General features: G+C 37.8%; 2 protein-coding genes across 2 annotated transcripts; one reads left to right on the top strand and one right to left on the bottom strand.

Annotated features, from left to right (window-relative positions):
* Positions 1-163: 163 nt before the first annotated feature.
* LOC140789409 (ATP-dependent zinc metalloprotease FTSH 9, chloroplastic/mitochondrial) lies at positions 164-10,777 on the top strand. The gene is made up of 17 exons (XM_073139100.1): positions 164-1,123; positions 1,622-1,775; positions 2,081-2,173; positions 2,276-2,364; positions 3,062-3,185; positions 4,326-4,445; positions 4,629-4,679; positions 6,198-6,259; positions 6,624-6,681; positions 7,312-7,437; positions 7,515-7,595; positions 8,085-8,214; positions 8,749-8,897; positions 9,044-9,325; positions 9,407-9,496; positions 9,918-9,971; positions 10,071-10,777. Exons 1-17 carry the CDS (start codon positions 573-575, stop codon positions 10,206-10,208), a joined length of 2,352 nt encoding a protein of 783 aa, XP_072995201.1. The 5' UTR covers positions 164-572; the 3' UTR covers positions 10,209-10,777.
* Positions 10,778-11,209: 432 nt separating this feature from the next.
* Positions 11,210-12,477, bottom strand: LOC140788974 (ethylene-responsive transcription factor ERF061). The gene has a single exon (XM_073138535.1). It carries the CDS (start codon positions 12,244-12,246, stop codon positions 11,506-11,508), a length of 741 nt encoding a protein of 246 aa, XP_072994636.1. The 5' UTR covers positions 12,247-12,477; the 3' UTR covers positions 11,210-11,505.
* Positions 12,478-17,530: the final 5,053 nt, after the last annotated feature.

Genomic DNA, 17,530 nt, shown 5'->3' with positions numbered 1-17,530 from the left:
ATTATAAATACTTGTAGAAATTGCTTATCAATTGCTTTTGTCTAAATTACAACTTACAGGCTCTGAACAAATTTGGCTAAATTTTTATTAGGCGTATAATTAAGGATTCGAAGCCCAAATCTAAGGTAAAACTTAGTTAGGACCACCACTTGTGCTGCCAAATGCCAATGCCAATGCCAATGCCAATGCCATGCTGGTGGTCGGAATACTTTGGTTGGTTTGATGAGAAAAAGGCAAAAAAGAGCACCTCAATTTCCAGCCACACTAGTTAAAGTATCTAATAAGGAATTCCTTGCTCCCAGGGCTAAAGCCAAGTCAAGCTGCCATCCTCCTCCCCGAGTCAAACTTTTTCTCTCCTATTCCTAAGTCTAACGCCAATCCATAGAGGACGCTTCAACCCTCGAGATAAGGTTCCTCTCTTAATCTCTCCTCTCCTCTCCTCTCTCCTCTCCCATCGTGTGGCTATTAACTCCAAAACCCTTCTCTCGTCCTCTCTCCTCTCTCCCAACCCCACCACCGAGAGAGAGAGAGAGAGAGAGAGAGAGTCGAATACCTCGGGACCCTTCTCGACCATGTCGACTCTTCAAGCTTCCCTCCTCCTCCGCCCTTCTCCACCCTCTCTTCCTATCGTCCGCCGCAGGAAACCCTCCGCCGCCGCCTTCTTCTCATCCAATCCCCTCTTTAGATCTCGCTGCCGTCTCCGCATCGCGTTCTCTCCCCGTGCATTGCCTCAGGAAGCGCCGGAATCGGGACAAGATCCGATCTTGGACCCCAGGACTCTGGGAAGCTCTGATATTTTGCGAGAAAACGGCGCCTTGGGTTCTGCGGAGGAGGCGGAGGTGGTGGTGGAGGTTGGAGAGGTTGGGGATGCGGTGGAATCGGCGATGGTGGAGACGGGTGAGAAGAAGGGCGTGGAAAGTGAATTGCCTATCGCGGCGTTCTTTGTCGGAGTGATGGCTTCGACGAGGAAGGGGTTTGATAAGCTGGCGATGTCTGAGTGGCTCAGTTGGTGGCCGTTCTGGCAGCACGAGAAGAGGTTAGAACGGCTTATTGCTGAGGCTGATGCGAACCCGAGAGATGCTAATGTCCAGAGTGCTCTTCTTGCGGAGCTCAATAAGCACAGGTTTGGTTGTTGGAATTCTTCTCTTGCTCTAGTTCCCTTTCTCTTTCAATTATCTATTCCAATTTGGAGATACAGCAATCTAGGAAAATTTCACTTATCCTCTCCGTCCCACACCTTTTGTCAGGGTACTGCAAGCATTGAGTTCAATATTGCTTTTCATTTGGAGGATTCATCTTTTTGCTAGAAATGTGACCCAATTCGTTATTATATGATATGTTCTTGTCCTTAGAATCAATTATCTAGCGGTTCTAAAACAGTGCTTTATGGCCATCTTCTAGACAACCATGAGAATTAGCCAGCTTAGAGGATGGAAATTGATCCATTGCCATCATTAAGTAATAACAAGGGAGGCTCGAAATAGTTTTAACTATGGGTTCCCTATATGTGGTTGATTTAGCTAGTACGTTGTCAATTAGTTTTCATTTTGGCTTCAATTTACCTGAACTGTACGAATCTTTTCTATCCTTCTGAAACTTAAAAAGGTTTGCTTCCTGACAGCCCTGAATCAGTTATCAGACGTTTTGAGCAAAGAAGCCATGCAGTGGATAGTAAAGGAGTCACAGAATATCTTCGAGCTCTGGTTGTCACTAATGCTATAGCAGAATATCTTCCAGATGAGAGATTGGGAAAGCCTTCTAGTCTCCCAACATTGGTATTTTAAATTCTTACATCTTCAATGTTGGATATTCTGCAGTCACTCTATTGGGGCCCCAAAAGCTAAAATGCTGTTGTTGATGTTAAAATCCATGCTCTCCATTTCTTTTAAGTACAAATTTCTAGGAACTGGGAGTGATGAAACTAACACTAACCTATTCAGTTTTTCATACCACATAATTTGGTCTACACACCATTATGGAAAGCTACTATCATTAACTTCAGTTATATATCATTCTCCATTGACAATGACTTCACTTTATGAACTTTTGACTTTTCCTGTATATACTTTTATGTCAGTAGTTGCAAGAGTTGAAGCAGCGTGTCTCTGGGAATGAGGATGAACCATTTTTGAACCCTGGAATATCAGAGAAGCAGCCGCTGCATGTAGTCATGGTAAGCATGTAATGTTAGTAGGATATTTAGGTAGGGTATCTAATAGATGATAAGCTTTTATTCTTGTTCTTTCTTGTCTTTTACTGAGTTATTTCTCATTAGGTTGACCCTAAAGCATCAAGTAGGTCTACAAGGTTTGCACAAGAGCTCTTCTCGACCATCCTGTTCACTGTTGTTGTCGGTTTAATGTGGTATGTTTCGCATTCATTTAAGTAACTATTGAATCTGTCAAAGTTTTGTATCTTATACATATGCAAAATGTCTTCTTAGTACTTATTCATGTCTAGTTGAATTATTATATTTTTTCCTCCCATAATATCTTTGCCTTTGATCTAGCATGCTGATGCAACTAGACATATCAATCACTAGGGTGATTTTGACATGTTACAATCATCCTTTAAGATCACCTAAATCATTCCTTCCATTTCTAGTTTGTTCGTCAGCTTAGTCAAATATATGATTCTCTTTTCCTCACTTTATTTAACTGAATTCTTTGTTAGTTTGCTCCTAGTTGTATGAGCTTCTTTGCTTGTGCATTCTTCTTTGTATGACCTCTGGAATTGTTCTTGTAAGTCATTCCTTTGTTGTGGATGATGATAAGTGGGAGAATCTTGCATTTATACCACAATGGAAATTTATGCAATATTTTTTGCCACAAAATAAAATAACGGTTAACCATATATTTGGCCTTTTTTTTTTGAAATTTGTACTTTTGGAAGTAAGGAGGATTTATTCAAACTTCAGTATTATCTTTTAACGTTGCTGGTAACCTTTGTGCATAGTTTGGATTTGGAAACTTAGCTCAACTTTGACTTCCATGGCATTCTTTTTAATTTCTTCCTTTATCTTTGTGGTTCTTCAGCTGTTTTTTTTATCATTCATTGCCAGGGTAATGGGTGCAGCTGCTCTCCAAAAATATGTTGGCAGCTTAGGTGGCATAGGGACATCAGGTGTTGGTTCTGGTTCTACGTATACCCCAAAAGAGTTGAACAAAGAAATCATGCCAGAAAAGGTAATGTGGTTTCCTATCTGTGCTTTCTTACGAGAGAACTTTTTTTATTCTCAATCTTAAATTATCCCCGTGTTGTACTTCTCCATAGTAATCAAATGTTCTACTACATTGTTTTGCTTGTCCGAGGAAATGATTGCATGAGATGGAATATGTTTTAAAGACAAGAAGTTAAGAACGATAATCAACAATAGAAATGACACTTTTTCTTGGTTTAATATATCTGGTGGAATAAATTTAATGTGCATGAACTCCTCTTCCCTGAAAGCAATACTATGACACCCACAAGAAACTTGGTGCATCATGCTACTATTGCTAATCGTGCATGTTTTGAGGGACCTTTTGTTGATAGTTCCATACTGTTTCTTGTGGAAGACTGTCATCTAATCAGAATTTTTTTTGTGAAGCATTTGATAAGATTTATTTCACTGCATAATATTTGTCATCTAATATATATTTTTTCTAAAGTATTTGAATGATTTTGTATCACCACATAATTCTGATATGAGTACTTTATTCTAGTACAATTCCCATCTTTGTAAATGATGCAAATATACTTTCTAGTTTGTAAGACTGTATAGTTCTATTTCTATGATCCCTGTGCCCTATAAACTATAAAGATATTTTGCTTTGATACTATCTTTGAATTTTAAATCCCCATATGCTTTTGTCCATGCTATTCATTTTGATGGAGTGAACTAATTCAAGCTGCATGCTATTGTTCTTTGTTACTCTGAATTTATTCTTGCGCAAGCTGAGTGTTAGACCTATGTTTTATGTGGCAGAGTGTTGGCAGTTAAGAGAACGTTTTTAATGGTGAAGCTGAGACAAGGATGTCGGAAAGGAAGTTGCTATTAATAAACAATTTAAAAGTAATTGATATCAAATTAGGCTTTTTAGAGGTAGTAATTAGCAGCATCTGTAGATAATATGGCGGAAAACTGTTTAGGATTGTTTGGACAGAATTTGCTCAACATATGATTGTTCTACAAAAAAATTGATTCCACCTGTTTAAACAATATTCTTTTTCCCTCTCGTTTAGTATCTTGCATCTCAAATCTTAACTCCGTCAAATGAAAAGGGTGAAGTTTCTTTCGTATTGCTTATTCATGGGTTGTGCTGTTTTTGTCTTTCTTTGTCTAGAATGTTAAAACATTTAAGGATGTTAAGGGCTGTGATGATGCAAAGCAAGAGCTCGAAGAAGTAGTCGAATATCTTAAGAACCCGGGAAAGTTTACTCGCCTTGGAGGAAAGCTGCCAAAGGTATACCAAGATTTTTGTTACTTTTGGTTCTTGCTTGTTCTTGTTTCAGAGTCCTGATAACAATTTCTCTAGATAAGAATTCTGAAATGCTTATGTTGAGTTCTTTTGTTCTCACAGTTGCCACTGTTCTTCAGGCTGCTACATGAACTTAAAATAGAGTTTTTATGTATTCTTTTTTGATAGGGAATTCTTTTGACTGGCGCGCCTGGAACTGGAAAGACTTTACTTGCCAAGGTAAGGTTATTTACTGCATAATTATAATTTTCTTCTGTTCCATGATTAAGTTACATAATTCATAATCAATTTTAGCCTATTAGAAGTCATCTTAGAATATGCCAGTTCAAGTGCCTTGAGCAATTTCTTAGAACACTAATTACCTTCCTTATGTTAATCTTGATGTATTTGGCTTATACTTGTGGTAAGATGGCAATTTGTGGAGTTTGTTCATGATGGAAAAGGCTTAGGTGGAAAGATCCTTTATCTGGGCCTGACCTGTTTATAATCATGTTGAACAAGCAACCAAGTAGTCTCAGCTCCACCTCATGCCTACTTTTTGGGTCTTGAAGCTGGTCCAGTTGTTTTATGGGCAAGGGAACAGGCTTAGTGCCAGTGCTGGTATACTATTTAGGCAAGAGTCATTACTGAGGAAAAGTGATTTTTGCTACTTCCTAGCAATGATTTGATTTGGTTGTGCACAAGTGATCTTGCGTTAAGCCTTCTCTTACTAAAATGGGAAGAGCCATTAGTGAGTATAATTCTGAGTTATTAGTTAGTGTAACTCTGCCACCTGATCATGGCATCTCCTCCTCCCAAAGGCTTTGGGTGCATGTATACTACATGCACATATCTTTTTCATGTCCTTCTATAATATATCTGTGAAGAGATGAGTGGACCTACAGTTCAGCAGAGGGATCTTAAGGAAGTATGAGGGAGACGATAATGTCACTCCATTTTCACAAGGTTGATATGGGGGCAGGGGTCGGTTGTTCTTTAGGAAAGAATATTGATCTTATTCTACAGTAGTGTTGTATCAAGCACTTGATTTCTCGGTCAAAGGCTGGTATAGTTTCACATGTTAACACCTTTATTTTTATAACTTTACGCTGGACAATAGGGATCTAGTCACAACAGCAGATGAAGTCGAGGGGGGTTAGTGAAGCGAGAGTGTGATACATTGCTGGCTGGTAACTACATGCCTATTTGGAAAGAAGAATATTGTACGTGAATTTATTATGCTGGAAAATGTCAACATGCCTTTTTATGGGGGTTTACAGTTCTTGACTATGCTCTAATAAATGTTATTCTTAGAGTGAGACAACTTTGTGATGATGAAGCAGATAAACTTTGAACAGAATAACTTTGGATAGATGGACAAATCTAACTACTTCCTCATTATCTTAGATTGAGGTCGTAATATTCTCAATTTACGAGTTGCCATCACTTGGTTTAATTCCACATACATCAGTAGAGTCATCTACTAATTGTTAGTCATCATATAAATGTATTTGTGGCAATTATTTTCGGTACACATTTCTTGCTGACTTTCTGAATAGAGCACTATTGTGGAAGAGAAGAGCTGCATAAACATTTTAAAAGACCTAATATGTTATGGCCAAGGCAATGTGATTGCTTTATGTGCTCCATGCCATATTTCATTTTTGTTCCAATGAAATTGTCCTAATATGAACATACATCAATTATTTATTTTATAGCAAAAACATTTAATTTTAATGGTATCCTTTTTGTCTCCAGGCTATTGCTGGAGAAGCTGGGGTTCCTTTTTTCTATCGAGCAGGTTCTGAGTTTGAGGAAATGTAAGCTAGCATGCTCTGCAATTTATTTTGATTAATATAAACTCCTTTATCTGTAGGTACCCCCCTCCAATTTATTTTTAATTAGCATATCCCTTTTTGTCATATGTACCAAGTTAGTCAATCCTTTATTTTGTATGTTACTCCAATTGGTTTCTGTCTTCCCGAATGAGTTAGTCCCTCCTTAATATAGGTCTTTTAACAAACGAAAGCTTTTCTTGTTTTTGTTGAGCTTCCTTTTTGATACTGGGCAATTACATTAATATATTAAGCCTGATCTGTCATAATGCTGCTCAAAAAAAAATTATTGGTTTCATAATACTGCATGTTACATTGTAGAGATTTTCTATATGATCTATCATACCAGGTTTGTTGGAGTTGGTGCTCGACGAGTTAGATCTCTATTTCAAGCTGCAAAGAAAAAGGTGAAATTCTTTTTTTTTCTCTCTTTGAAGTTCGTAGTCTGGCATAACTTTGTGTATGATGTCTGATAGCCTTTCTGCAAAAACGAATCATAATTTGTTTGTCTTTACTGTATGTTTAATTTTGTTGTTCACTTTTTTGTTGGTTATCCTGTTTCAGATTTATCCACTCCTTTGATTGTAGGCATATAACAGAGCTAGTCATGCTGATTTTGCAAGTATACATTTGTAGTTTCAAATCATAGATCTTTCTCCAGATATGCAATTTGATGTTATCAGATGGTGATAACTTGATGTCAAACAATATCCAAAACAATTTTGTTTGTTTAATTTCTTACCCAGGGGCATTCCTTTCCACTCTAGCAAGTGCCATATGTGACCAGAAATGCAGAACTCCATTATCCATATGAACTTAGGAAGAGACTTTTGATCAATGCATCATTATCGACATGATAACCAAAGTCACTAGTATCAAAACCATTTGGCTTTTTCTGTTGTTTTTCATAAACTGTGCCTTCTATTTTCACTTTGCTTTGGATATGCTACATTTTGAATGTTAAAAGCATAAAGTTATGGATTTGTAGTCAAGAAAATCTGTATTAAATCTGTGCCACTTCCGTTTGCCTATCACAGGCTCCTTGCATCATTTTTATTGATGAAATAGATGCTGTGGGTTCCACTAGAAAGCAATGGGAAGGGCATACGAAGAAAACATTGCATCAGCTACTCGTCGAAATGGATGGCTTTGAGCAGAATGAGGTTAAATCTGCAGATACATTTAGTGTTTTGAAATGAATCATTACTGCCACTCTTAACTGCATCGATGTACCATGCAGGGCATAATATTGATGGCTGCAACAAACTTGCCAGACATTCTTGATCCAGCATTGACAAGACCTGGTAGATTTGACAGGCATGTAAGTGCTATTAGAAGTGTAATAGACAACCATTATTTTTATGATGCTCATGACCTGTGAGCCTTTGTGTGTGTTTGCTTGCATGTACATGTTTGCGCCTTACTGTTATGTGTAGTGTTTGCAAGTGTGATGGTGGTGTGAGGATACTTGTGGGTGGGTGGCACTCCCACCCCCACCCCCACACGTGCCTGTGTGTTTATGGATTCATATTTATGTGCCTGCATGTGTGTGTCATCTGCATGAATGAGTATATAAGTTCCGTACAACATATTTTGTGCCACCTGTTGCAGCATGAATGCACCAGCACAACCTGGTATGATGCAGGCAAGCCATTCTCTGCCGGTTGGCACAATATCATGTTGAGATTCATATATTGTGCCAACAGGCTGAAGGCACATCTTATGGCAGTGAGCTTGTGTGTTTGTGTTTCTTGTGCTGATTTTCTATTTCTGTACTGGAGGCATAACAAATTCCAATACCCTTTTGTAGATTGTTGTTCCAAGTCCCGATATGAGAGGCCGTCAAGAGATTCTGGACCTCTACTTGCAGGATAAACCATTGGCGGATGATGTAGATGTCAAAGCAATTGCTCGCGGTACTCCTGGTTTCAATGGTGCAGGTTTGTTTTCTTTCTCCATATGCATAAGATCATTGTCATTTTGTGTAGGTAGGTAGCAAAGAATTTTCTCCATATGAAACCTTTGAAGGTACTTGTAGTTCACTCTTCAAAAGATTAGCAATTGCATATATCCCCCCAGCATATATGCCCCTCAAAAACCTGTAAAATTGTGTCTGATGAGTTCATAGTTTAAAAATCAGAATATGATGACACGTGCAGATTGTAGGCAATCCACATGCTGATGAGACTGTGGATTGAAGCATACAATTGTATGCCTCAAACTTTTTAGACTTCACGAATCTAGTCAATCCATATTGCTGATTAGACTTCTGTGCAGAGTAACTAATAGTAGAGTGCTAAACTGGGAAAAACATGACTAGGGGTATGTATGCAAATTCTAATGATATATACTATGTGACAGTGTTGATCAGCTTTTTTTTTTTTTTTTTTTTTACTGGATCAATATTTTAGTATGCTTTTCCAGTTGAGCAAGTAAAGGAACAACACTAAAACTATTTCTCTACTACTTGCTAGATCTTGCAAATCTGGTAAATATTGCAGCTATTAAGGCTGCAGTTGATGGTGGTGATAAATTAACTGCTGCTCAGTTGGAGTTTGCAAAAGACAGGATAATAATGGGAACTGAGAGGAAGACTATGTTCATATCTGAAGAATCAAAGAAGGTATTTCGATAATCTTTTTAGTTTCTGCCATACCAGTGGCACTGCTGCCTTTGGCCTTAATTGATCTTTTGCTGGCTTTGCTGGGCTAGTTTAAGAGAACCACGAAAGATGGTACTTGAACTAACAGTGACATCTCCTCCTGCTAGCTTACTGCTTACCATGAAAGTGGTCATGCCATTGTTGCACTCAACACTGATGGTGCTCATCCTCTTCATAAGGCTACTATTATGCCACGTGGATCTGCCCTTGGGATGGTGACCCAGCTTCCTTCTCAAGATGAGACGTCCATTAGCAAGAAACAGCTATTAGCGCGTCTTGATGTCTGTATGGGAGGGAGGGTTGCTGAAGAGCTTATCTTTGGTGAAGATTATGTTACGACTGGTGCAAGTAACGATCTCCATACAGCTACAGAACTTGCCCATTATATGGTACTTGTTTCCTTGTTTATTAAATGATGTCAGATTTCTTTTATCAAGTATCAATTTTTTGAACTTCCTATTGCTTCTCAGGTTTCAACTTGTGGGATGAGTGATATGATTGGTCCCGTGCATGTCAAAGAACGACCAGGTTCAGAGATGCAATCGCGTATAGATGCAGAGGTTTGTATTTTGAACCTTGAGTCTTTTCTGTAAGCGTATAACTCATGTTTTTTTTATTAATCTATTCCTGCCTGTATTAACCAGTAGTACATTAGTAATTTATCCTGAAAGCTGATGGAGTACCGAAACATTTGCTTGAGCTTTTTAATCTCCTTTTTTATTCATGATGCACTTAACTGAGTACTAGTATAAATCGATTGCTGTTGATTAATTTTGAGATTGAGTACTAAAAGGGTTCTAATCTCAATCACAATGTATTGGCTGATACTTTAATTCCTTTATTGCTACTTGAATATCCAGAGGATATCTTGAATATGCCAATAATTGATTTCATTTTGGTATCTGTTATTCTATCAGCTTTATAAGCCTTGATCCATGAAGAACATTATTATTTATTATTTTGATATTTTTTCTCATGCAGGTTGTCAGACTTTTGAGAGAAGCTTATGATCGAGTGAAACAGTTACTAAAGAAGGTTTGTCCCTGTGAAATACTGTGATTCTTTGTACTAAGTGCTTGAAACTTCTTTGCTTTAACTTATTTCTCACTGGAATTCAATTGTTTCTTTTTTTAGCATGAAAATGCATTACATCTGCTAGCAAATGCACTGCTTGAATATGAAACACTAAATTCAGAGGAGATAAAACAAATCCTCAATCCTTACCGAGAAGTTCAGCTTTCAGATCAACAAGAAGAGCTTGCATTGACTTAAGATTTTGCAAGTATATGCATGCAATCATCCACTACCATGAAGCAGTGTACAGTGATGAGAATTCAGGAATATTGGAACACATCATCAGTTCTTTCTCTAATTGGTCATCAAATGGATATATTGGAAGTAGCATATTCAATCAAAATTCACACTCGAGCGAGGCGCAAGTGTTGCGGAGTGGAAAAAGTACCTTGCTTTGGGCTGTGAAATCCTGAATCTACTTGTTTCACTTATCCACTATTAACTGCAGAAAGGAGCATCATTTAGGGAAGAGCTTGAGTCTGCTGAGTCTGCTGAAGAGTAATATTTCTCTTTCTTAATCGAAAGGATTTAGAAGGAAACTGTGACACTAAAGACTATCAAAAAGAAGTTATATTTACAAAATGTTCTGAAGAAGCTGCCTCAAAGTGCTGCACAGCATTCTGTTGCTACTCACTATATTTATTGTATGTAGTTAAGGCTTTTTTTCTTTTCTTTTCTTTTCTATTGGAGCCTCTTGAATGGCCTTACTGTTATTATGACTTCATATTACTGAGTAAAAGATGAGATAGACTGCCTACAGTTCTTAATTTGTGCTATAGTTTCCAAGATATCTATTTAACTGATTCGAATATAGATCCTCTCTACTCACAGGTGGTTTCTTATTTGTTTTTTCTTCTGTCAGTGAGAGATAAGTGAAAATCTAACATGTCTCAATTAAATTAATATTTCTGAGATTTAAACCCCCAAAACACTAATACAACATGAGTAATCTTCATGTTATCTAAATCCATTGATGCATTATTTATCCGATTGGCCCTCTGATATACAACATGAGTTCCTGAATCATCTCTTATAAAGCTTTAAACCTTTCAAACAAGCTCCTCCCATGGTATCATCTTCACATAAATATCGATCGACTTGCTCATTCAATTCTTTGTTTGTCCAGTGCATCAAAGTTATTGTTAGTATTACGATCTTTAAAAGAAAAAAAAAAAAGGAAACAACATAGACAGGATCAATAGGATGCAACAAATGTATTCATAAGAGCTACCATTATGTCCCAAAAGATTAAACTATAGGTAGTGATCATAAACCATGCATACATACTAAAGACGCACCATTGAGGTTATTGAATCCAAAATTTTTAAAAAGTTTAGATTTTGTAACCCAAACTAAATCCAACCAAAAATATCTAATTCTAATTCTTATACCCTGCTTCCCATAGGGCAATATTTTTTTTTTCTTATTTTGAATAATTATCTATTTACCTAATAGGCTAATACTTAATACAAGTGGTTGGTTATATCCTTAAAACTTAATTAGCCAACACTTCCCAGATCAAATCGGGATCAAATGACGGTATCCTCTCCAACGAACACTCGCCGTCCATCTCCATGTATCCGATGGCTCCCGTGCTCTCGAACGAACCCGAGGATGAGGATGATGTATCGGACGGTGCCTCGGGCCCCACCGCGACTTCGTCCGTCTTCACCTTTTCCTTCCCCTTGGCCTTCTTGGCGCGCCGCTGCCTCCCGAGACGCTGGCAGATGGCTTGGATCTTCGAGTCGACGGCGGACCGGAGCGCGCGAAGCCGCTCGGGGCAGTCGGAGTTGTCCTTCATAGCCGGGAAGTTGAGCCGCGCGTACTCGCCTCGCAGCTTGTAGGCGGCGCGGTCGTAGGCGTACGCGGCGAATTCGGGCGAGTCGTAGGTCCCGAGCCAGACCCGCATCCGATTCTGGGGCAAGCGGATCTCGGCGACCCACTTCCCCCAGTGCCGCTGCCGAACCCCGCGGTAGAGCTTCTTCTTCTCGGAAGCGGGGAGAGAATAGCGGTAACGCTCGATCGACGGTAACCCCGACAGGGTGAAGCGGCGGAGGAGCTCAGATTGGCGGAGGTAGACGGCGGAGCCGAGGGAGGCAGGGATCGGCGGCGGGGGTAGGTGGGAGAAGAGGGAGTCGAGGGGGTTGGCACCGGAGAGGAGGAGATCGGATACAGCGGAGCCGATCCCCGCGGGGAGTTGCGACGGCGGTGCTAGGGCTTCTAGGAGTCCATCCATGGTTCCGCCGAGAAAGGTTGGTTATCCTTTTCCCGCCAAAGGAGTGGGAGGAAGATGCAGTAGAATTAGCGGGGCGAGAGATGGGAGGAGGGGTATTCTGGGCAGGAGATTGAGGTGTATTCCGGGAATGGAATGGAAAATTTTATTTATTTATTTATTTATTTATTTATTTTGCTGGAAGAAGGTGGGAGAATTCTCCGGTATATTTGGAGTTCCCAGATTGTGTGGACGGAGGTGGGATTTTATAGGCAGAGGGAGAGAGCCTTAAAAAAAAAGGGGGGGATGTTAGAGAGGAGGAGGGTGGGATGAGGCCGACGTGGCATCTTGTGGGGCCACGGAAAGGGACGAAGTATGTGTGGGTCCCAAGATCAGAAACCAATCCAACCATGCTCTCCCACTTCCCACTTTGGACGCATCAACTGTTTTAAACGTTTTGGCATCTTAAATACTCTCTCACCTATCCTCCTCCAAGTTAAAGTATCACCCGTAGAGTGTGCCACGTCCTTCCTTCTACATCTCGGCTCGGCTTAGCTCCAGTCGGCTCTAAGATCATGATGAGTAAAATTACTATCTATACCGTATCTTCTTTCATTGTTCTTGACTACATGTATTTTTAAGATGTCATTAAGTTCAAGCTTGGTTTATAATTTGTCAACTTTTCCTCGACCTTTGGCAATTTGTTCCTCTTAAGATTTGGAGCTATATCTTCTCTCTTCTTTTGGAGATCTCCCTCCTCTCCCTTCAACGTTATCGGATTCCTCCTCTTTCATCTCCTTCCTTCCTACTTACTACCACCGTCTACATTCTCAACCATGTTGTCCTCTCTCTAGCCGTGGCTCCTCCTCCAAGTATTGTATTCCCTCACCCTCATATGCCTATTTTCTTTTCAGTGTGATCTCCTTCATTTGTTACTATCGTGGTATATTTGTGTGTCTAAGTCTATGGCTGCACTCGACGAAGCCGCGAGACTCTGACCCTTTGCACCGTTGTGGCGTTAGTAACGATGCCCACGTAGAGGCTTATTGTTAGGGTCGTCGCCAAGTGTTCAACCAAAGTATGGGACTTGCGTTCCAATAATTATCCACTAATGTTATATTTTTTACATTAATGTAAAATAAAACAAACCTTATATCGGTTTAATTAAACATTAACTACCTTCTATTTAACATTCATATCATATTAATGATCACCATATATCTCTATGGATTATAATTTTAGTCGTCTCACATCCAGCATCCTGGCCATCTAACAAACTTACTGGAAAACATTTAACGCTGTTCTTGATGGATACATGAACATTTTTTTATACATATTCGATTCAAATTTCCAAGAATTCATTTATTGGACTCGCTAGCTATCAGGTCGAATTCCCGTCTAACTAAGATAGTGAAATAGATGAAACATTTGAAACATTGAATATAAGGAATAAAACATTGAATGATATCTAGGATGAGAATTTCCATCATATCCAGATACACTGTTTGAAAATTACTACATATTATATTAAGGATGTGTGTGACCTGAGGATAACCTTCTACAACTATATGTTATGTATAAAAAATTCCTTTAAAAAAAAGGTCGTTTTCTTTTAGTTTGAACCAACTTATGCAAATCCAACATAATTCTTTGAGGACAGAATCTGAATCCAATGAACAAACACCAAATCAAATATAAACCAAGTAAAATGTATTAATTCAGATACGTTGCTCCTACTGCCATGGAATGATACGTAGACATGCAAGTTATAGTTGACACTATAACTCGCGGTGCTGCTACATCTAGACCTCTCGAAGCACTGAGTGTGAATGCAAAGAGCCCTCACTTAGATCTTAATTAGTAACACTTTTGTCCTTGCAAGTATTGGGTTTTTCTTTTTGATTTTGCCAATGAAATCTACTATCAGAGGAATATGCCATATAATTTCCTAATTAGGAAACCTGGTCATGAATTTGTGGTTCAAATGTCAATGTAGCTAACCCTTGGCATAAAATCTTGATAGGATCCTAAAGATGATGAAAATAAATACATCCATTAAAACCCCACATGGTCTTTGATGGAATACTTAATTCATCTGCTTCACAGCTTCAGTGCTCTATCACAACTTTTTTGTGTGGACCTTATTAGCTTATATGATGCATATATATGATGATTAATGACAATGGGAGATGGTTGCAAGTTTAATTTCCTATATGGTGTAGAGAGAGAGAGAGAGAGAGAGAGATAACTGTGGCAGCAAATATTAATTAGCATTCTAATTATACCTCTTGAAGTTTGATTATATTTCTTTAACTATTCTAATAATATTGTTGTCTATTAGTTTAAGTTTTTAGAATAATTGGTGAGTAAAATTAGAATATGATTAAAATTTTATCAACTAGTTAATTTAAAGATGATGACCGAAAATCAAATCTTACGAAGACATCTATGCTCGATAAGGAAAATAATATTATTTTATAAAGTTAAAGAAGTTGTGAATATTTTGGTATTCAAAGGAGAGACGTGATCGATAAAAACACATCACAATCAAAGGTTGTTACATTGCAAAATGGATTTCGACCTAATTCTATACATTCAAGCATCGAAATCAGTAAATTCAATTTCGTTTTGCTTATATCTTTCGGTTCTAGCACTCAAAATTCCACTCTATTTGTTTAAAGATAGAGTTTTATAAATCTAAATAAAAAATCAGTCTTTTTGTTAAATGATAATTTGAGTCTTCTATCTATCGTCATCTTATATAGATCGTCGGCAAATGATACAGTTCAAGTCAGTTTATTTTCTTAATTAAAAGCTAATATTTTTCTCAATCTTTCAATTTTTGTGTTTCACAACAAGGATGATGCTTTTAATCTAATATTCACAAACAATCAAGGGAGTAAAAAAGAGCTTCTTTTTTATACTCCTACGCGAATTAATAGATTGAAACTATATATCTATCTTTTCTTGGAGGCTTCCCAATAGTGTTAACAAACAATTTTGAATGCATCTAAACCTTTATTCTTGTTAGCCAAGAAGCTCACAAGCCGAGTCAAATGGAGTGGCTTAGTTGAGCCGAGTAGCCAAAACAACCCTTTCACATCCACAAATATAATCCTCCAAACAATGACTTTTAATTCTCTTCTAGATCTCCATCAAAGAGCAGCAAAGTCCACTAAAACTTCCCCCATCACTTTGGCATTAATTGTCCACAGGACCATATCTTGCATATTAGGTTATGATTAATCCTCTCACTCTCTTTTTAAGTAGTTGTTAGGTTACAATAGGTATATAAATTATTACTAGAGAACTCTATATATATGCAAGACCATTTAATAATACAAAGTTTGCAAAAACGACCAAATTAAGAACGTGGAGACAAAAAGCAAAGCAAAATCTACCGGTTTTGGGACCCATCTTGCATGTGAAGCCAAACCTTCTTCTTCTTTTTGTCTTGCGCATTTGGACTGTCTTCTCAACGAAGACAATTGGGTGCAAAGCGTTTTGACTTCTTTTTTGCCATTTGAAAAGGAATGATTGGAAGAAAAAAAAAAAAAAAAAAAATATATATATATATATATATATATATATATAAAAGTTTTCCTTATTCACCTACATTTTGAAGTTATTACGAAAATTCTTCTCCTTCTAGATATTTTGAAAGGTGATTCTATGGATATCGCGTTGACTTTTTGTAAAGAGATTAATCTATTCTCCTTGTAAAACTGTCAAAAGTTAGTCGATCTAGGTAGTCTGACATTTATATTTGCGGCTTTCGCACCGGCGATTGACGAAAAATTCTTTGGGTTCAAAAGAGGTGGAATTGGGTAAATGCATGGCGGAATGCAGATAAGTAAGATAAGACGATGATGAGGACTGGAGAAGGAAGACGAATGCCGACGTGTTGATCCTCGAGTGGTGGTCATCCACCGTCCACGCGAGAATTCTGAGAGGCGAATCTCAACGCGGTGAGAACAACGAGGACCGCGTGGCAAACGCTGGCCGCATAGAGCCAAACGATCACTTTTCGTAACCCATACTTCTTAGTTGGTGCATGGAGATTCGGAAAATGTGACTATTTTTCCGTATATATGACCAGGTGAAGAAAATAGTATATTAACACATTCAAAACATTAATTACTTCGAAGAAGAAAAAAAAAATTATAGGGTTTATGTCAAAATCGACTTATATGTTCATTAGATTTGGGCCAAAGGGTGGACTAAATAAATGTATCAGGAATAAATAATAATGATAAGTTGTTAGTTCCAACTATTTTGGGTCGACTGTATAGTGTATTTTATTCATTGAACTCGATCTAGTATCAAGTGCGTGGTTAGACACTAAAGATACGTCCAGGAGATAAGTAGCTGGTTTAATACTTTGCGTCGTAGCAGGAGCTATTACCACAACAGTAACAGCAATAATTAGTAGTTGGCATCAGACTGTTTAGGATAATATTATATTCATCAAGTACTTTTCAATGAAAGATTAGACCTTAAATGTTATAGATGGCCGACAAGGTTTCAAGGATCTTTAATTGGCTAAGAATGAGCATCAGAACATTGGAATGCAACAAAATGCGAAGATTAATTGGAGAGTCAGAGTACTAATTAAGGACGAAATATTTAATATTAGCAGGGACGAACTTATTTCTGATAGAGGGAATTGGGTCCAGTTTTTAATTGCAAAATAGTTAGAACATAGAAGTAGTATATAAATAAGGGATTTTCATATACATCTTTGAATGTTTCAAACGATCGATAGATTTGATTGGAGATATAACTGAGACTAGTCATAGCAGGGAAATTAATTGCATCTCTATAGGTGCTGTTGCAGTAGAAGTACAACTGGATTAGGATTAGATTGTTGGAGAGCACACGGCTAGGTATGGGTCCACTGGGACTTATAAAATCAAAGCCTTTGACCCATGGAAGCATACCAAGGTTGTCAAAAATTGACGTCAATTTATCAAAACCTACCAGTTTGAGAAGCTAAACATCTAATAAGATTGATGAGCTGCCGAGTTGTCACCGTCTTTTGCTTCCAACCACATTCAAAAACAAGATCTAGTTCATCAAACTCCCTGTCGCTCTTAGGAATAAATTTTTTTTTTCAACAACTAAAATACAACCCCTTATTCAAGAATGTATACATTATTTATTTAAATTATATCTTATATCACACACTAACTTAATTATCAGTTTATTCTGAATATCTATTTCATCAATCTACTTTATATCATATCAATAAATATTTATTCATAAAAAAAATGAAATACATTTTTTTAATTTTTTATGGACTTTGATG

Source organism: Typha latifolia, chromosome 5 (genome assembly GCF_019914945.1).
Source record: "Typha latifolia isolate L0001 chromosome 5, TyphaL0001v2, whole genome shotgun sequence".
In the NCBI taxonomy this organism is placed as follows: domain Eukaryota; kingdom Viridiplantae; phylum Streptophyta; class Magnoliopsida; order Poales; family Typhaceae; genus Typha; species Typha latifolia.
This window is presented reverse-complemented; position numbering and strand designations above follow the sequence as displayed.

Coding starts and splice junctions, on each gene's coding strand:
- LOC140788974 (XM_073138535.1), bottom strand. CDS start 12,246: ATGGATGGACTCCTAGAAGCCCTAGCACCGCCGTCGCAACTCCCCGCG.
- LOC140789409 (XM_073139100.1), top strand. CDS start 573: ATGTCGACTCTTCAAGCTTCCCTCCTCCTCCGCCCTTCTCCACCCTCT. Junction 3,186..4,325: donor AAGAAATCATGCCAGAAAAG/GTAATGTGGTTT, acceptor TTCTTTGTCTAG/AATGTTAAAACATTTAAGGA. Junction 9,326..9,406: donor CAGAACTTGCCCATTATATG/GTACTTGTTTCC, acceptor ATTGCTTCTCAG/GTTTCAACTTGTGGGATGAG.